Source organism: Leiobunum rupestre, chromosome 4, assembly GCF_980474605.1.
Source record: "Leiobunum rupestre chromosome 4, qqLeiRupe1.1.hap1, whole genome shotgun sequence".
Taxonomy (NCBI): domain Eukaryota; kingdom Metazoa; phylum Arthropoda; class Arachnida; order Opiliones; family Sclerosomatidae; genus Leiobunum; species Leiobunum rupestre.
In genome coordinates, this window is record NC_143387.1 from 57,603,790 (window position 1) to 57,625,217 (window position 21,428).

Here is a 21,428-nt window from a genome sequence, read left to right on the forward strand (position 1 = left end):
AATCATGATTATTTTGATTAAATTCAATTTAGTCACGATTAAGTTGATTAAATCACGTTTAATCATGATTAGAATGTTTAAATCTGATTGAATCATGATTAAATGATTAAAATGATTAAATCGTGATTAAAAATTATATCGTGATTAGTATGATTAAATCGTTTTGATTTTAATGATAAATTCTCGATTCAACTGATTATATTGATTAAATCGTGATTAAAATGATTAAATTTAATTGAAGATTAGATCATGATTAGAATGATTAAATCTCGTTTAAATGATTAAATCCTGATTAAAAAGATTAGATCATGATTAAATCTCGTTTAAATCTTGAATAGATTTTCTAATCTTGATTACCCTGATTCAATCATGATTACCCTGACTTAATCATTTTACTATGATTAAGACGCACCCAAAATGGAAGTGACCTGCCCCTCGGCCTAATTAAGCAAAATCCCTTTGACGCTGCCACAGATTGCTGTAGGAAAACATTCAATCACCATGTGCATTAGCGTAAGAACCACGCCCAAACGTTAACAATCTAAGAATTATATTTTAATAACAAAAAAAATCCATTACAACGCTCAATGAAAAACTATCAAAATGGAAAACTTCATAAATCACTACCAAAATAGCGACAACCACAACTTTCTCGTCTTAAGCGATGGGTAATTTTCAAATACCATTAACGCCTGAAAAACCTTACTTGAAATTAACATTAAGAAATGAGACTGTTAAGATTGCCTACTCTCGTATCTGGACCCCGTTGCCTAGGCAACGGCCAGGCTTCAAGACCCACGATAAATACGGCGTTGCAAACTGTTGCATTATGATAAATTTCGTATTCGCGACCGAAACGAGTCTAGGTGACGTAAAGGCGCTAGGTTCTCCGAGGTTGCGCCCAAGATCTAGCGTTTTAAAAAGTCATAAGAACTTTTTTCTGAAATAAACTTATCAAACGATGCAAAAATTATATTAAAATGCAAGTATCATTATTTATTAAGTCAAATTTACGAATAACGATGAGGAAAAACTAATAGCGTCGTTAAAATGTACCTACGGGCGGCGTGCGTGAGCATTCGTAATAACTTTGGCCACGCTGTGAACTTAGCATGATATAGACAAGGCCTATCGAAACTTAAAATATTTTTTTAAACTAAAATAATCATTTTCAAGTATAGAGTAATTTAAAAAAAAAGTAAAAAAAAACCTAAACTTCGGATCCAAAAAAATATTTTAAAATAAAAATAAAAATTTGAAATAAGTAAGAAAAAAGTCAGAAAAACCGAAAATACGGCCAACTGCCTAATTTCGATACCAAAAATATAATTTAAATTTTTTTTTAAATAAAATAAAATAATAATTTTTAAGTATAGAGTAATTTGAAATTTTGTTTTAATTTAAAAAAAAATATTTTCAGTATAGAGTAATTTGAAAACAAAAAGTAAAAAAACGCAAAAATGTTAGACTGCCCAACAAACTTCGGATACCAAACTATAATTTTAGTTTTTTTTTTAAATTAAAATAATTTTCAAATAGGAGTAATTTGAAGAAGTCAAAAAAAATGCAAAAAATGGGAAACTGACCCAGTACACACGGACGTGAAACTAATACGTGTATTTTGTGAAAATAAAACGATTTTTTTGAGAATATTGTAATGATATATTTCCTAAAATAAATACATTATAAGCGTTATCAAACTCCAAAAATCAACCTTCAATGACATAAGTATATAATATTGTTCCATAAGTATCTCTTTGGGAAATATTTTACTGAGAGCTATTCGCAAAGTGAAAATCACCCCGTAGCGAGGCAATAAAATAAAATGTAGAATGGCTCTTAGTAAACATTTTGCTTGTGAAAAATAGTAAGTGTCACACTTACTGAACCATTTTATAAACTTATGAAAATGGTGAACGTCATTGCGACGTTTATTACGCGATATTACAAGGTAAATCCCTCAAAAATCGACAAATTTGGCCAAATCTCGTTCGGTCACTTTCGGTGGTGGAATGGTCATCTTGGGTTGGTCAGGAGGCGACGCCGAGCGGACATGGTCGACGGGAAAGCGGTCGAAATAGCGAGTGTCCCCGGCGTGGGTCACTAAAGGTAACATCGGTGCCTGAAAACCACAAACAATTATTTCTGTTATTTTACATTTCACGTTAAGCTTATAATAGTTTTAAGAACTTGAAAATCGAATTTAATAAAAATGCATGATTTTATTATTAACAAGTTTAACAATCTGGACTCGACATAATTGATTAAATTAAAATAAACAAAAATGGTCATACTGCCATTTTTCCAACACGTTTTAAGTAGTTGATGTTCGGTACGTGTTAGCTAAATTTGGACTTTTCCAAAAAAAAACCCCTAAAGCCATTGAAACGCACCGCAATAACTAATATACTATAAGTACCTTGCACCGAACTTCAACTACAATTATTGCTTAATTTAAAAAAATTCTAAAGGGATTTTAAGTTGATATTAAATTATAATGCCTTGCAATAATTTCTATCACCAATTTAAATACTTTAGCACAATATCTAAATCTAATTTTTTTTTATAAATATAAAATAATTTCAGTAATCTTTAAATTTTATAGCAATTGTTATAATATTATGAAAGACTAGACATAAATATAACTACCGTATTTTAAATATCTTTAAAATTTGTTCGTAATTTTTTTTTATTGTACATGGACAATTTTTATCTAATCATCTAAAATTTTCATATAATACTTTTGGAACCATTCTATAGGCCTAGTAGCAATTTGGCGGCTTGAATATATTTAGTATCAAGAAGAAAATTTCGATTGGGCCATATAATTTATATTAAATCTTCGTATCTGTACTTTTTTAAGTTCGGCTTATTTACAATAATTATTTACATTAACGGGAGATAAAGCGAAGGAATTATTTACAATAAATATATAGCAATATTTTGTTATGCTTATAATAATAATATTAATAATAATAGAAGCTTCCGAATTCGATAGAGACCGTTTTACAAAAACTGAAATCATTTCATACAAGGCAGAAAATATCATTATTTTAAGCGAAGTTTTTGACATATTATAAATTAGTCGATATATAAAAGAATGTATTTTATGTCTCCATCGAATCCAGAAATAGCTATTGATAAACGTGGTTCAAACTTAACATAATTTGGGAGATGGTTAACGTAAAACAAAGAGTATTAAATATTTTGATTCGTTGAATAATTCTTTGGCACCTTTTACGAAAACCCTTAAATATTAACTAAATTTTTTTGCACCAATTTGAAATAACTCTGGGTTCAAAAAAATAATTTCCAAAGTGCGTGTCTCCGACATATAAAACTTACTTTTTTTTATTAATACCTTAATATCATAAGTTTATAACTTACAGTATAGGAGTACGCAAGTCGTGTAGAGTGCTAATACATGCCTTAGATCGGACAAAGTAACTACTTTGTTTAAAAAATGCAGGACCTGATTATACAGCCCCACAAGCGTTTGAAAATTTTAGTTAAAATTGGTCACGTGATTTTCAATAGCGCCTCTTAATTTTAGTGGGATCTAAGCTATCGAATTTCAGAAAGGACGAGAAACAAATTTCGGGAAAAACCAAAACAAAATTATTATAATAAAATTTAATACACCCCATAAGTCGTGTTAAAGATTAGTTTGTATCCCCCCCCCCCCAAACGTCGTTTTGAAGTTTGCTTCCCCAGCAAAGGTCGTTTTAAAGTTCAGTTTCCTTCCCGCAAGAGCCTTTTTTAAGTCCAATTTCCTCTAACAAAAGTCGTTTTAAAGTTTGCTTCCCCAGCAAACGTCGCTTTAAAGTTCATTTTCCTCCGCCAAAAGTCGTTAAAGATTAAGTTATCCCCCCATACTCGTTTTAAAGATTAAGTTATCCCCCCATACTCGTTTTAAAGATTAAGTTATCCCCCCATACTCGTTTTAAAGATTAAGTTATCCCCCATACTCGTTTTAAAGATTAAGTTATCCCCCATACTCGTTTTAAAGATTAAGTTATCCCCCATACTCGTTTTAAAGATGAAGTTATCCCCCCATACTCGTTTTAAAGATGAAGTTATCCCCCCATACTCGTTTTAAAGATTAAGTTATCCCCCCATACTCGTTTTAAAGATTAAGTTATCCCCCATACTCGTTTTAAAGATTAAGTTATCCCCCATACTCGTTTTAAAGATTAAGTTATCCCCCATACTCGTTTTAAAGATGAAGTTATCCCCCATACTCGTTTTAAAGATGAAGTTATCCCCCCATACTCGTTTTAAATATGAAGTTATCCCCCCATACTCGTTTTAAAGATGAAATTATCCCCCCATACTCGTTTTAAAGATTAAGTTATCCTCCATACTCGTTTTAAAGATGAAATTATCCCCCCATACTCGTTTTAAAGATTAAGTTATCCTCCATACTCGTTTTAAAGATTAAGTTATCCATGCAAACTAGCTTTAATGTTTATGTTATATCCCCATCCAAACTAGCTTTAAAGTTAGGTGCCCCCTCAAAGTCGTTTTGAAGTTTGGTCCCCTCCCCTCAAAGTCGTTAAAAATCCAGCTTCCCCCAAGTGTTTTAACCTTTTCCGCGTAATTGCAAGTTCTATCAAACGTCAATATTTTCTCCAGCTCTAAATATAAACGATACTCAATTACGTGAAGACACCAATATTCAAACGCTGTTGAGGCTCTAGCAATTAACTAAGTCTACATTTAGGAGGTGAAGTCTTAAGTGGTAATTTATTAAATTTAAATAATCGAAATCAAAGTTGGGCGACTGAAACCATTTCAATGTGGAGCTTAGCCACGTGTAGTCATTAAAGATTATTCCACGAATGTAAAAGATGGGCTGTTTAGGGCCATCGCGACCTTGAACCTAAGAGCAATACCAAATTGTCCGGTTTAGGCAAGAATTCATTCAAGCATGGATACAGGGACGGAAGGCAGATACATTTTCGTGGACAGCGATTGTTAAATGTGCGCTCTGGTGGCGTTTTCCGGAACTAACGACAAAATGAGTCAAGGGGATGAAACGAAAGGGGGTAGGGGAATTCTAGTCAAGTTGAAAAGCAAGCGTGGCGCGATGTGTAAGGTTGATTTTTTTAATTTAATGTAGATTAAGCCGTATATTTAGAAATATTAATTTTTCTTCATATACATACGAAACTTTATTTTCTTTTTCACCCGAAAAAAAGAGAAATAAAACAGATTTATACCTTGAATCACTTTTGCAAGTTTGGTAGACACAACTTTTTCCTCATATTTTAAACCAGAATTTTACGTAATAATGTTCAAACTATTAAAATATAATATTTCCGCCGTAATTCTGTAATTAAAGTCAACTTGAAACCGTTAGAGCAGAGTTTGGGCCTTTCAACAGTCAGGCTATATAGCAGACGACAAACGGCCATACTATTTCCTTTTTGACTCAGCAAAAATTACAGTGAAAGGGGGTAAAATAGGGCCAAACATTTAACAAGTGTTGGCCGCGGCTTTCTATGGGAACTCTTACTCTGCCTTCCGTCCCTGTATTGATTAGTCCATGATTCAAGTGATACCCATTCTCCGATAACCCCTTGCACAATCTTGCATTCTCGCTTTAAGTTATAAACTTACGCTCAAATTCTCAAAAAAAATCTAAAAAACCAAAACTTTCACATCGAATCAAAGTTAACTAATGTGAAATTGGACCCACATAGTTCTTCATTTAAATCCCATTAATTAGATTCGAAAAAAATTCTAATTATTTAACGGGGAGGGTCGAAAAAGAAGAAAAATAGATATATACAAAGGGATAATTTCATAGAAACTAAGTCTATAATCTCTCTTCGAAAATGTTAATCTTATTTGATTTTAAAAACCGCGGACGCCACCAGATGGCGTCTAAAAATCTTCAAAAAGTTCAATTTCGCGTTCGCTGACGGGGACTGCCTTCTTAGAAGGCTCTTGTTCCGGGTATTCGTCGAAATTGCGGGTGTCCCCCTCGAAGCCTACTTTGGGACTTAAAGGGGGCTGCGACGACACCGATCCCAGTAAGCAAAACGAGAGTTCAAAAACAACAGACCATGTCCAATCCCAGTTCCAAAAGAGTTCAACCATCGAAAGAAGTGGGTTAAAACCATACCGATCCATCCAAAAGAATTACACACCGATAGAGAGAAGAAAAAATAGATAAAAAAGTTGGGCTTCATTTAGTCAAATTAAAGATCTACGCGTTTGTTGCAGGGTGACCGGGCTGAAAGCCTTTGAAACTTTTATAGGAGAAATAGGAATTTTAGAGGCTAATTATAGGAAACTAAATAGGCCAATTATAGGAAAATATAGGAAACTAAATAGGCCAATTATAGTAAAATATAGGAAACTAAATAGGCCAATTATAGGAAAATATAGGAAAAATAATAAGGTAATTATTGCATATCAGTATTCTTTGACTAGAATCATACAGAATATTGATAATTTTTGTACACTGCTTCCTTGCATTATAAATAATAACTTTTGTACACTGCTTCCTTGCATTATAAACAATAACATAAGTAACGTAATTACTCATAAGTGTGCCAGAAAGAAATTTTTCTAAATGAGACCTTGTTGCAAGGATATGACGTAATTGACGTCACTTCCCATTCGATGACGGTTTTATCGTGATCAAAACTAGTTCTGGCGGGGAGGGAAGGAAGTTAAAACCAGTTTTACGCGACGTTAGTCCGTATTTTCTTTGGTGGCTGTGGAACAAGGTCTCATTAAAAATTTTAATGCAGAGATGTTAAACAGAGGCACACTTATGAGTAATTATGTTACATATGATAATAATAATAATCAGCTAGGCTAATCACCCAAGGCACCACCTTAGGCCTAAGTCATCAAGCGACTTTTAAAGCCATAAATTCAGGTGGCCGGGTTACAACGCGTATTGGTTCACTTAAAATAGTTAGCGGATTAACAAATCACATACATTTCAAGATTTTGTTCGAAAGTGGCATTGTTGTCACTAGATGTTCTATGACACGTACAAAAAAAGTTCTTTAATTTTCAAAAGACCGTGAAATTATAGGAAAATAGGTGAAAATAAAGGAATTTATAGGAAGGCATTAAAAATATAGGAAAATATAGGAAGTCTGGTCACCCTGGTTTGTAGTTAAAAGTTAATACTTGCTGAGTAGTAGTACTCACCTTCGTCTTCTTGTGGAATAAATCATCCCAATTAGTAGATTTGAACCAGCGGTGTTTCTTCACGTCATCGGCGCCATTCTACAAACCAAATAAACGTTCAGTTAGTATTTGCACTTGTAAATACAAATCTTTTTGGAACTTGCGAGCTTTCTTGTGGGACGATGAAATTTAAAAAATTACGCGAGACAATAGGCGAATCTATAAAGTCCAGGGTGGCTGAAAATATGGTAGTCACGTGACTTTGTGGATAATTGCAGTGCCATCTATCTTAAGAAAATCGAGTTATTATTCATTTTATTTGGCTAATGGCGGTTTAAATTTTTATCGATTCATCTAAATTATCTAATTATTATTATTATTTAAAACATCTTGCTTTAAAATTAGCTGTCTGCAGTAACTGGAAGGAATAATTTTGTTTATCGTCGCACGGCCAACTATGAACACGAGTTACCGTATCGAAGTTGGCTGTGATATGGTAGTCAAGTTATTTTGTTTTCCAATTTCAACAAATTGGCTAAGACCAAATTTACTTTATAGTTTCGCCTATTCCTAAGTAGATTTTAAATTTTCAAATGGATAAATTACGACAAAAAAACCTCAAATTCTTCAGAAATAAAAATACTAACGTAATTATCGCTAATTAATAAAAACTAAGCAGGTTAATTCTTAAAGGGAAAGTAACATGAAATTTAAAAAAATAAATGGATAAACTACAACCAAAAACCCTCAATATTCTTCAGAAGATAAAAATATTAACGTAATTATAGCTAACTAATAAAAAATATAAAACACGTTAATTCTTAAAGGGAAAGTAAAAAGACAATTTTAAAATGGATAGACTACACAAAAAAACACTAAACATTCTTTGGAAAATAGTTATACTAATAAAAATACCACAAAACTAATTCTTAAAGGGAATATAACCTCAGGTTTTAGGTGTGGAACACCAAACTTCGACCATTTCCCGCTCCCTCCTAGGACTTTAGATATTTTTGGCGCTGTTTAGTGACTTCCCACCAAAATGGCTTACATAAAAAAGCATAAAAAACGACTTGAGGTTATATTCCCTTTAAAGGGTAACTAACATTGAAATTTTCAAAATTTTATTCTGGATAAAATCGTTAAAAGTGTTCGTAATATATCGAAAAAATATGCGGAAAGTATGTAATTTTATCATTTAAGCAACATAAAACCATTAAAACGGCAAAACAACGACTGTCCCTAAACAACTAGCAAGTCCCCGCATAAAATGAAGAGGATATTACGAGTCGCTCTTACACTGTTTACCTTCATATTTCCCAGCCTTTTCGTCCGATCCTGCACCAGTAATTTCTTTATGAGGTCCCTGAAGAGGACACATCATGCATAATTAAAAATACATACGGAATATACGAATATATCTTATAATTCCTTCGCTGTCATAACGTTACGCCATTAATCTATGAAGCTTATTGATACCCCGAAGAGAGCGTAGTCTTTAATTATGAAGTGTCCATTTCGGCGAAGATAATATTAAGAAACCCTTTTTAAGCCTTGGTTAAATTATTAATTTAGATACGTCAAACGAGATTTAATAACGCGCATGGTTCACATATATTTATTCAGAATTCGTTCACGAGCAAAGAAAACCTTGGGAAAAGTCAACTAATCAATAAAAAAGAACTCTTTGTAAGCCTCGGTCGGACGCGATTTGGCGCCCAATTTCTGGGGGTGTTGAAAATTACTTTCCAGAGACGTAGAAAGCAAAGAACGAGTTCAAATTGAAATTCAAGAAGTTGTCCCTTTTATTTGTTTTGTCGCCTATTGGTTTCTTGGCGTGGTTAGGAACCTCGACCAGTCCGAAGACGCGAAAAAACTAAATACTTCTTTCGCTTACTTGGCGACTGGATCAATGTGCCTCGGCCAATCGATTTTTCCCGCCAAAATCTTTTCGTAGATGGCGAAGGGATTGTCGTCGAAAAACGGCGGGAAACTGAATCAAGGTCGACCAATGGAACACGCAGCGGCGTCGGAAGAGAGGTAAAGTAGAGGAAGGGGTAAAACAAAATCAGTATTTCCTTCTGGTTAGACAGTAAATCCGCGCAGAAATGGCAAAAATACTATTTCGGGAAAACGATGTTTTCTTTAGCGGACATAGTTGCAAAACATTTCCGAACTTTTTTTTTATTTATTTATTTTTTCGGTCCCGAAGTTCTTAGAAAAATAACGGAACCCCGATAATCGATATATTTAAAATGCCAAAAATATTTAGCATTTAAAACACGTCCCATCAAGAATCGTGAGATTTTGGTCGCTCGTACAGTATATGGGTTTTTAAAGTTGACAGCGTTGGTATAAATCTTACCAGAGACTTATCCCCGTTCCCCGGGCATTTGACGCCAGTTAAAGCTCGGAGCAACAAACACAAGGAGAACGCGGCTATCCTTTAAACACGCTAACGCAGTGTTGTGTACAAATTTCATTGGACGTTCCATTATGCTGCACGTTTTACGGGCGGGGGGAAGACAATTTCCGAATTCCACCCTTCCGACGGCAACAGGCGCTAAAGCGTCTAACCAATGAAAACTGTACGCGACAAAATGAACGACTTTTGACGGGTTGCGTTCGGTGCTTCCACTTTGAGGGTATTTTACCCTTTTTCGCGTAAAATTGACCTCGAGAAGGATTTTTTTTCGAGATTGAGGGTAATGGGTAAAATGAGGGTATTTTGAACATTTCATGGGAAATTTAAGGGTATTTAAAAATTCTGAAAATAATCTACCATGAAATATAATTTCCCTTTTTGACAAAGTGTAACTAAGTTGGCCGTAAGTGGAAAACTGGTTTTGCTTATGTCGAGACCTTTTTAGGTTTTTTCTCTGTTGTCAGCTTTGCCGATTTGAGCAGACAAAAATATTGTTTTCGTCCTTTAGTAAGCGAATTGCATACCTACGTTTTTATTTCTTTCTGGTTTGTCCTGGGCTACTGATTTGGTAAGGTTTAACTGCACTGATAATTAAACTATATTTTTTAAATCGTGGTTTTTATGGGAATTTTCAGGGTATTTTTAAATTTAAAATGGGTAAAAGTGGGACTTTATGGTTTGATTCTTGTGGGAATTTTCAGGGTATTTTTAAATTTAAAATGGGTAAAAGTGGGTATTTTATGGTTTGATTCTTGTGGGAATTTTCAGGGTATTTTTGAAATTTGGAATGGGTAAAAGTGGGTATTTTATGGTTTGATTCTTGTGGGAATTTTCAGGGTATTTTGAAATTTAAAATGGGTAAAAGTGGGTATTTTATGGTTTGATTCTTGTGCGAATTTTCAGGGTACTTTTAAATTAAAAATCGGTAAAAGTGGGTATTTTACGGTTTGATTCTTGTGGGAATTTTCAGGGTATTTTAGAAATTTGGAATGGGTAAAAGTGGGTATTTTTCAGCTTATGTCTGGGTAAAATGATCTTTTGGAAGTAGAAGCACTGGTTGCGTTCTCCTTGTGCGCTTTGAATTTTTTAGAGGGGAAGTAGCTTACTGGTAGAGCGTGAGGGAGATTGGATTCTGGCGTCAACTTAGCATTTAAATCGAACGAGTCATAATTTAAACTTGAGGAATGTCGAATGGGCTTTTAAGCCTTGGTCTAATTTGTATCCGCCCACCCTAGCTTCGCCGTTAATTTTCTTTCCACTCGGAGTCTTTGAATGTTTACTGAGGAAGGGTCCGAGCCGTAAATCCCGGGACAACGTTTAAAGAGAATTAAGTTCTAAGAGAAAGCGCGCGGGGAGTTCAGCGACGGGAATTCGAATAAAATGAGAAAATGGGAGAGAAAATTACCCGGCGAGCATCTCGTAGATGAGGATTCCCAACGCCCACCAGTCGACGGCTTTGTTGTGACCTTTGCTCTGGATGATCTCGGGCGCCAAGTATTCCGGAGTGCCGCATAAAGTCCACGTTCTATCCACGACAGACAGACGGACGGAAAAATAAATAAAGTTGACAAATTAACGAAATTCTAATTACGTTTTCAACCAAATAGGAATAAAATACAGCTATATTTGAAAAAAATTAAACTCTTATTTGTTAACTGAAATAAAGTTTATTAACGAAATTAATTGTACGACCCCTAGCGACAATAGTTCGAACTTGAGAAAATATTTTCGTCCGCTAGTTGTTGGCACGCCCCGTATTTTTTATAGTTTTTACAATGAAACAAGGAAAATCGTTCAATTTAATTTTCCAAGAACGCAACTATACAGTTTTTTCTTAAAGTAAAAAAGAGACTAAATTCTATGTACACGCGTTTATGTTAATCTCGGTTAATCTTGTAACACTCCCTGCCGTAATATGGCAGGCAGTGTTACTAGATTGCAGGGTTGCCACAATATTTTCGGACTTTTTTAAGGGCAACCATTTCCAACGTTTATTTTACTTAGATAACTTTACGTATATAAAGTTTAAATTTTAGTTGTGAAAACACATTTTTGGTTGGCATGGCAAAATGAATGGCCAATGAAACTTTTCCCTTTAGGAGCTTTCAGGGTACATGAAGGTCTACTTAACCCCCCAAGTTAAAAAAAAATCGGGGATAAACACCTAGGGATGTCTCTTTGTTAGTATATAATTCACGTTAGCCCAATGAACTGCTGTATTTGAAAATACGAATATTTAAATTAATAATTTAACTTAATTTCCCAAAGCGAGTATAAATGGGTTTTACTTTGTAACCCGCTGGTAATTTAGAAAATACAGCGTTTCGAAACACCGCGTCGGTAACGCTTTGAAGTTTAATTTATCCACCGTTAATGAAATGACATTGTTCCTATTTGCTGAAGTAGTTCAAGTTACCCCGGAGCAAATTTCATCCAAAGATATTTGAACAGAATTTCTTCGGTTAATAATCATTCATGAAGAAAGAGCGTAAATTATTTACCAACCTTCTCTACAACTTACAGCAACCGGTGTTACGCCCTAAATTAAAGGCCGACTACATAAATCTTCGGTTTACTCCGTCTTTCACTGGAAGTAGGCTGACTGCATGGCAAACGTGTATTACAGTAAGCCTACTTCCAGTGAAAGACAGAGTAAACCGAAGATTTATGTAGTCGGCCTTTAAACTATGAATATTCCACAGGCGATAGGCGGAGCCCTATTAATAACGTAAAACTGTGACGTCGAATCTTTACCTTTTGATTGGCTGTTAATGAAGTAAGGGCTTCATTTCCGAATTCGTTCTTATTGACTTTAGAAGAGCAGAGTTGGACATAAGGATATTATCTTTTTAGTAGTCACTGATTAGTGGGGGTAAAAAGGGGGTATAAAACAATTAGGACCGCCAAAATTTTGCTTTACCCTTCAGAATTAAAATAAGTTTATTATCACTTGAGTTACATGATGTGATTTTTTTTAAATAAAATGGGAATGATGAATGATGAATTTATGATACGCCATATTCGCCATTATTTATGAATATTTACGTAAATTTTTCACTAGTCAAATTGACTAGTGAGCCCCCAGATTTCGATTAATTTTAGTAGTCAGAGCATTTATAATAGTAGTCAAATGCCGTAACTAGTGGCTTATGTCCAACCCTGGTCATGAGAATGTTTCTTGTGAAACGTAGCTTCCTTGAAAAATGAACAAACCCTATCGAGTCCTTGCAAATATTGGACATTCAAAGCTATCACTCGTGACCAATGCCTCATACATTGGAGTACCGGGTAGTCCAATGGATGAGGCATTGGGCTGCAAGTATCAAGTTAACGGGTTCGATTCCTGCCCGAGCTGATCAGATTATTCACAAGGTCAGCTTCGCGATTTCTGGTACCACGTCGATTGCTCAACTACTACTACTCAAAAACATTTTCGGTTGCCACGGAAAAACTAAAGCCCATTGCAACTTTTCCCTTTGGCAATTTTCATACTACCATAAGGTCTACCTAACCACCTCCGAGTTTCAACAAAATCGGTGGTAACCACCTCGGTTAGTCTCCTTTGATAGTGCTAAATGGACACCTTAGAGAAAGATGCCACGGATTACTAAGAAATTGGATCAATCCTAAGACTGGTCAATTTCGCGCGGTGAACAATCCCGTCACAAACATTTCGGCGCTCACAACCAGGCAGTTTCGTGGCCTGGTGCCAAACGCGGTTGAGTCAATCAGGGAACCTCCGAGGTCGTAATCACCTGTCTATAGCTGGTGGCGAAACGTTTAACTTTTTCACCGAAAACTGGCAACAACCCAAAGGCAATTATAATTGATTGCGTAAGAACTTATTTAGCGAGTGATTAGAAACGTCAGCTTTGTTTACGAAGTAGGCCTACCAGGACGCGACAGAGGCGACCAGTCAAACTCAGATTTTACGTTTTAGAAGGATTACCTGTCGTGAAGTTTTTTGGCGAATCCGAAGTCGGTAATTTTGAGGAAGCCCTCTCGGTCCAAGAGGAGGTTTTCGGGTTTGAGGTCGCGGTAAACGACGTGCATCTTGTGCAGGTACTCGAGGGCCAGGACGATCTGGGCGGCGTAGAAGGCTCCCGTCGTGCTGCTGAAGCGGCCCGCATTCCTCAAGTAGGTGAACAGCTCGCCGCCGCAAACGTACTCGAACAGCATGTACAGAGAAGTGTCGTCGTGGTGCGACCATAACCTAAAACATTTGACAATCATTACCAGCGTCATCTTCAATAAATTGCGCTATTGGAATGATGTAATATGAATTTATGATCAGAAGTAAATAGTATATCTAGCGAGATAAGTAACCATCTCGAGACACTTTTCAATAGACGCGATTTTCCAGTTAACCCGAGGAAGCGTACCCCGCATACGGTTCTAGACCATGGTCCCCAAGAGATCCGTTGCTACTGGAGATAGCTATTCGTTTTAGTAACCCTTGAGAAATATACAGGGTTCGTACAAAATTTCAGGAATTAATTTCCCTGACCATTTTTGAAGAATAAATGTATGGTTTGAGGTAAAAAAAATTGAAAATATTTTCTTTTCAAAATTTATTTCCCTGGTTTTTTGGGACCATTTTAAAATTCCCTAACTTTTCCCCGACCTTTTGGAAACCTTTTAAAATTCCCTAACTTTTCCCCGACCTTTTGGAAACCTTTTACAATTCCCTGACTTTTCCCCGACCTTTTGGAAACCTTTTAAAATTCCCTGACTTTTCCCCGACCTTTTGGAAACCTTTTAAAATTCCCTAACTTTTCCCCGACCTTTTGGAAACCTTTTAAAATTCCCTGACTTTTCCCCGACCTTTTGGAAACCTTTTAAAATTCCCTGACTTTTCCCCGACCTTTTGGAAACCTTTTAAAATTCCCTGACTTTTCCCCGACCTTTTGGAAACCTTTTAAAATTCCCTGACTTTTCCCCGACCTTTTGGAAACCTTTTAAAATTCCCTGACTTTTCCCCGACCTTTAGGAAACCTTTTAAAATTCCCTGACTTTTCCCCGACCTTTTGGAAACCTTTTAAAATTCCCTGACTTTTCCCCGACCTTTAGGAAACCTTTTAAAATTCCCTGACTTTTCCCCGACCTTTTGGAAACCTTTTAAAATTCCCTGACTTTTCCAGGTCGTGTACGAAACCTGATATTCCTCGTTTGTTCAAAAAGTACGGGCCCCGGAAAATTGTACCGGCTTAAAAAGTTTTGGAAAATCAAATTATTACGAATCTTGTCCCGTACTATTGTTTTTTATTATTAAACGCCTTTTGAAAAATCAACTTGATCTTGCTAAAATTGAGTGTTTCAAGCGAATATCATAAGCGTGTCTGGAAGATGGATACTTCTACCATAAGAGAGATTTTATCTACTTTTGGCATGAAACAGATGAAGACTGAATCAATTTGGGAACGAGGGATTTGACGGAATGAACTCGGGAAGATGGTTAGTCGAGAACGGAACCAATTCGGTTGAGCGCTGTTTGCGAGTCTTCATAAATTATCCCCAAATATATTTGGCGAAAGCTACAACCTATTAAAAGCTCGTAAACCAACCGTGGCATCACACCCGAGATAATAATATTTGTCGCTATTTTTCATATTTAAAAAAACTCCACCACACCAGCTTTCGCGTAAAACGTGCAACCGGAAACGGTCCCGACAATCGCCGTCTTTCATTAAATATTTTTAATCCGCTTTTAATCACTCTCAGGCTTATAAAATAAAAGAGGCAAATAAAAATTCAAATTAAATTCGAAACCACCCGTCATCATAGCCCGGTCCAACGCCAAAGCAGTCGGGCAAAAATAAAACTCGACGAAACCTGCCAAATACCCCTTTTTCAGTTCGGCGCCTCAAAGATGGTGCCGTAATTATACTCTGATAAAATGACGAAATAGTTACGTAGCGGTCAACGTGAGAAGTTAATAAATTGAGGGATTTTCGTCTGCTAAACAGGCGATAAATAAAAATCCCGTATAGTTAAAACCGGTGGTTTAAACACACTAATAAAAAATGCTCAAATTGCTTATATCTAGCCCTCAAATTGCCCGATTTCAAAATTACGTTTTAGCGCGTGACAGTACCTTTACATTGTAAGGTATAGCGGGCTTATTTAACCCGCTTTTATACCCTAACATGGCAGCGTATTTTTACGTGCAAAATGAATTTTAAAAGCCCCCAATTGCTTCTATCTAGCTCTCATTACTTCGTGAGACAACGCAGCAGTAGACAAAGTGAAGGTTATGTTTTAGTTTCGTTTTGCAATAAAAAATTTTCAATATTTCTAATTTATTCTCAATATTTTTTTCATTAAAAAAGTGGTTGCAATTATATAATTAAATTAAAATTAATAAATTAAAAAAATTGTAACATATCACTGAGTTTTTCACCGCCGAAGGTTCGGTTTTTACGAATGTAGATGGCGACATAAGCGACGAACTATATTTTTTAACTTGAAGGATCTTGTTTCGCTTTCGGGCGAACTGTAACTTCAATTTAAGGATCGACGTTTTTAATAAAATTGAGGGGCGGAAAGAGAACTACTTTCTCGAAAAAAGAGAGTATCCTTGCGCGTCTAATATGAAGGTTAAGGCGGTGCTGTCTTTCGGAAGTGACTCCCAGAGGCAACAGCGACACCCGATCCCGTCGCTATAGCATCGGGGGTGGCCCAAGCGAAGGCAAAAGTTTTTTTTTAATTTCGGGTGCTTTTATTTTTAAGGCGGGAGCTTTGCCAAGTCAACTAAAAATAAGAATCATTGTTGAAGCTACTATTAAGTCCTCGTGTCCCCCCGGATTTCAAGATTGTCGCTATATTTAGAATCGGGGATACGTACCACTCCTCCCTGCCTTCGCGCCTTTGCCAAAGCTTTTTACCCAAAAGTCCAAGGTTTTTAGAACGTAGCGCAACCTGACCAACGTCATCTCAGAGAAGAAACTACTCATGCAGTTCAATATTCATTAATTACTGCTAGATATAATTACATTAATAGGCGCTTAACTAAAACATCTTCAAGGAAATTGGCTAGAAGTAATTAGGGTTCGTACAAAATTTCAGGAATTAAATTCCGACATTTCCAGGTTTTCCCTGACCAAATTGAAAAATTTCCCTGACAATTTTTGCAGAATTAATTTATGTTTTGAGGTAAAATCTTGAAAAATATTTATTATGTATTTTTAATACATCTTTCAAAAATTATTTGCCGGATTTTTTTGGGGTCATTTTAAAATTCCTTGACTATTCCCTGACCATTTGGAATCATTTTCAAATTCTCTGACTTTTCCAGGTTTTCCAGGTCATGTACGAACCCTGTCAAACATGGAAATCAGTGAAAACCTGGAAATATCAGTGAAATTTATTTAAAGCAAAAAAGTCAGGGAAATATCAGGGAAAATGAAAATTATGATGAAAAATCAGGGAAATCAGGGAAAATAATTATGAGAACTCCAAATTATGTGCAATTTGTTTAAGAAATACTGAAATTATTACTTAGTATTGAATGCATACGTACAATCTTGACTATATTATATTAGAAAGTGTAACAGTAATGCTTTTAACATTTTAGAGACCCCTATTGTTTTAAATATCAGGGAAAATTGTTTTTGAAATATTGTATGAACCCTGGTTAAATATATGCGAGAGCCAGCTAGAGATCGGCGTTTGAATAAGAAATTATCCAATTATTTATTTTCATTCATAACCGACAATTATCCAAAAAATATCAGAAAAAAAACTTATTATTTTCGCATGTTAAATCGTTGTTTATTCGTATAAAATGTTCGTAAATAAACAGTTAACCAAAGTTTTTATGAATAATCGAAAATTTGCCGGTTAATTTATTTGTTCCGCCGATCTCTAGCCAGAACCTGCAGGTTACTATTTATTTGGTGCTTGTTGAAATACTGGAAACTTTTCACCTGTAAATAGAACGCTAAGCCTCAGCGTTGGCCAGAACCAGCCAGACCGGATTTAACCACCGAAAAAATCCATGGTTAAAACCACTTTTTTTACTCAATGAAAAAAATATTGAGGAATGCATGAATTAGAATATTGAAAAAACTAAAACTTAACCTAACTTTTTGTCGTAAGTAATGAGAGCTAGATATAAGCAATTGGGGGATCTTGAAATTCATTTTGCGGGTGAAAATACGCCGCCATGTTAGGGTATAAAAGCGGGTAAATAAGTCTGCTATACCTCACAATGTAAAGGTACTGTCATTTTGAAATCGGTCAATTGGAGCATTTTACAAGTAATGAGGGCTAGATATAGGCAATTTGAGCAGTTTTTAATTAATGGTTTTAACCGTTTAAACCACCGGCTACAACCGGTTTTAACTATACTGGATTTTAAATTTTTAGAACAGCCGGTTTTTTGCCAAGCCTGCTAAGTCTTAAAACGTCAAAAAAAAGCTACCTGGTTAAAAGGAAACGCTTGTTGCGTACCCTACGGATGAAAAGTTTAAATTATTTCAACAAGCACCATATAAACAGTAGCATGCAGGTCCTGGCTCTCGGATATATTACTTCTTGGAAATTTCCTTGAAGATGTTTTATCTAAGGGTCTATTAAATAGGACCGCGAAAGATTCTCAATAAACCGATCCTTATGTCAGTGCCTGTCATGGCGACGACAGCTTGGCAACCGCGTAAGTGGTGCCATCCATAGGTTCTTTGCGAAAATATTAACTATCAAAGCTCTCGAGATTCTAGAAACTCGTCTGCTAAATGGTGTTTCAACAACAACACTAGGTGGTTTCATTTAGCCTGTTCCGGGATATCGGAGTGAGGGTAAGAAGGGTAGCTCTATGACGTCATTTTACTCTGATTTTGCGGTGTCGAATAGTTCGAGTCGCGGTAAGAAGGTTTTTCAAAATGGCTGCTTATGACAATTTTGGCAAATAAGTTCTGTATAAGCAGACGATTTTATCAGTTAACTCTGCTACTTTTCATCCCTTGAGCCTTGAACGGACGAATACAATTTTTTAAGAGTAAAAAGAGTACACTTTTATTTCAAGAACAGGCTAACAGAAACCACCTACTAGAGATGGTGGTAGTGAAACAGGGTTCATACGAAAATTTTTGATCTAAAATCCCTGACTTTTCCAGGTTATCCCTGACCAATTTTTGCCAGTATTCCTGACCTTTTTGGTTATATTTTAGGACATTTGTTTTATTATTTTAGGTCAAAATTCTTTGTTAATGTGTGGTTTGATTGACTAACTAAAATCCCTGACTTATCCCCGACTTTCAACGAAATTATTTAAATCCCTGACTTTTAACGAAATTATTTAAATCCCTGACTTTTAACGAAATTATTTAAATCCCTGACTTTTAACGAAATTATTTAAATCCCTGACGTTTAACGAAATTATTTAAATCCCTGACTTTCTACGAACTTATTTAAATCCCTTACTTATCCCTGACTTATCCAGGTTTTCCAGTATATCCAGGTTCTGTACGAACCCTGTGAAATAGCAAAATTTAGTCTGCTATGACAGGAATTTACCATAAGTGTTATCTGCAGTTTATTTTTAGGATCGACGATAAGAAATTAACCAAAGATATTTTAAGAACTCCAATTATAGGAATAAATCAATATAAAAGCCGTAATCTCATCCGGGGAGTTAGAGAGCTTCTCTATACTCCCAAGATCTCATCTCAAAAATCTGGATTCCCGATGGACAAACACCAAGGTCTACTTTATTCCCAAAAAAGAAGTTCCCGAAATAGAAGAAGATTCGGTATCACGAGACGAAGACAAGATTAGCTTCGCACTTCCCCGTCCACCCCGGGAAATTTCAATTAGCCAATTTTCGGAACGGGCCGAAATTTGGGCGTCAACACTTCACGATCATCCTTCCACCTTCTCAAACGCGCTCATAATTCGATATATTTCATAAAGTGGCCCAGATTGCGGCGCTAACATCTCTTCCCACGCGGCGGCGGCCATCATCTTCGCAACATGGAAGCCGAGGCTTAGCTAACATCTTGAAGGAGAACCCCCGATGACGCGAAATCGGAGAGACGCCGACAAGTACCCCCTCTCGCGACCTCCGAGTGAATTACCGGGTAAATTTGGCCCAAGGGCGCGATGGAAAGAGAGTTGAATTATTGGATTAAATTAGGTGGTCCCTACGGACCCGACCAGAACGAGAAAAGCGCAATTTCCGCTTAGGACAGTCTTTATTCCGTACCATTAGAACCGGCCCGCCCCCTAAAAATAGATTAGAAACTTCCCCCGACTCTCACATTTGAATGATGAAGGGATGGTCAACTTTCTGCAGGATGGACTTTTCGTTCTTGACGTGCTCGATTTGTTTCAATCTGATGACGTCGCAAATGTCCAGTATCTTCATGGCGTGGTAGCCACCGGTCACTTTGTCCTTGCATAGTAAAACGCGTCCGAACGTGCCGGTACCTGAAAAATAGACGAAAGACTTCGGTTAAAATCAAGTCCGCTAAATACAATGGCTGCCGATAATAAGGGAGGGGGAGATGAACCACTTGATAATCTCGGTGCTTTACGCGTTTCAACTATACAGGTATTAGAAAGCACTTCATTCCAGACGATTTTAAATCCGCTGCCGTCATGTATTTTTGAAGAGTGACCTTGACAAAGAGATGAGGCTCTCAACGCGGATAATTTCTACAAAAGGAAGATTATTTTTACATAATTGTTCCATTAATTCTTCTTGAAGCCTACATCGCGCGTTATTAATTTCGACAAGGATGTCTCGATTTTAAAGTAAATAACAGTTCAAACAATAATGTATTTATTTATACTCAGGGAGAATGAATATGTCGAGATTATTTTTAGCGTTTCTCCAATTCCACCCGTTGGGGCCCCCGGTATGCTCCTCCGCTTTAATAAAATCGAATAATACTGCAATCCCATTGGTTCTTAAAAATTACGTTTTTCGACGCGATTAACGCTGCTGCGAGGACGCAAAAATTAAGACCGCCTCCTTTTTTCCTCCCCCTCCCCTTTAGCGTGACGGGGTTAGTGCCTCAACTTGTCCGTCGATAGTCTCGACATATTCATTCTCCCTGAGTAGAAACTTGGATTAATTAATCCAAGGTAGAAATAAATACATCCTTGGTTCAAATAATAACCGGGAAATCAAATAGACTTATGAATCTGAAAATCGTGGAATCTGGTAACTTTAGAAGTCTTGTTTAATTTAACAAATTTGATTTTTATTCAAAGAGGATGAAAGCAAATATTTTACACGCTTTATTCCTCTAAGCAGACGACGTAAAATTGTTACGTAAGCAGTAGGCAAAGGCCTCCGCGATGGGCCCATAAGAAGCATGCTTGTGACCCCTTTTCTGTCGGGACCAGGGGATTTTAGCTGCCCCCCGTTTGCACGGCCCTGGTTATCAGTTGATTTTTAGTTTTAAAGTTTCTAGTCCTTTTAAAAAAGTTGAAAGTTTAATATTAACCGCGGCTAGACAAGTTTCACCTTTCTGCCACCAGGTTTAAATGGAGCCAATTAAGTTAAAAGGTCACAAAATCGTGTGACGGAAGGGGAGGAGCTACGTCCAAAAAAAAAACATATCTAAAAGCTTTCTTTGTAAAATGACTAGTGTTGTTAATTTTCCGGAAAAATGTAATGCGGAAAAATAAAAAATTGAAGCATAAATTACTTTTTAAAAGTTTTTAATGTTTCTAAATTTTTATCGATATAAAATGTTTAATATCAGTAAACATACTACAAAACATTAATAGTGTTACATTGTTAATCAGTTTAAATTAGTCTAGAGGTTTAGTTTTATTTTTAGATTCGAAAAAATTAGGCAAAATAGCCGCTTTATTTAAATTTGCCAATTATATATTAGAC

At 36.0% G+C, this 21,428-nt stretch overlaps 1 protein-coding gene across 5 annotated transcripts in view; it reads right to left on the bottom strand.

Annotated features, from left to right (window-relative positions):
• Positions 1 to 1,705: 1,705 nt before the first annotated feature.
• Positions 1,706 to 21,428, bottom strand: part of Pka-C3 (Protein kinase, cAMP-dependent, catalytic subunit 3) — a 46,011-nt gene continuing 26,288 nt past the window's right edge. The window contains exons 3-10 of one of the 5 annotated variants that reach the window (XR_016480641.1): positions 19,837 to 20,005; positions 13,530 to 13,793; positions 10,986 to 11,105; positions 9,053 to 9,148; positions 8,455 to 8,521; positions 7,177 to 7,254; positions 5,795 to 6,018; positions 1,987 to 2,122 (exon numbers count right to left, since the gene is read on the bottom strand). Coding sequence is in view for 4 of the 5 variants with exons in the window: in XM_090173443.1 (XP_090029569.1) it covers positions 1,961 to 2,122; positions 7,177 to 7,254; positions 8,455 to 8,521; positions 9,053 to 9,148; positions 10,986 to 11,105; positions 13,530 to 13,793; positions 19,837 to 20,005 (956 nt within the window). In the remaining variant the exon portion in view is untranslated. The other 4 variants (XM_090173445.1, XM_090173443.1, XM_090173447.1 and 1 more) reach the window with 4 other exon arrangements.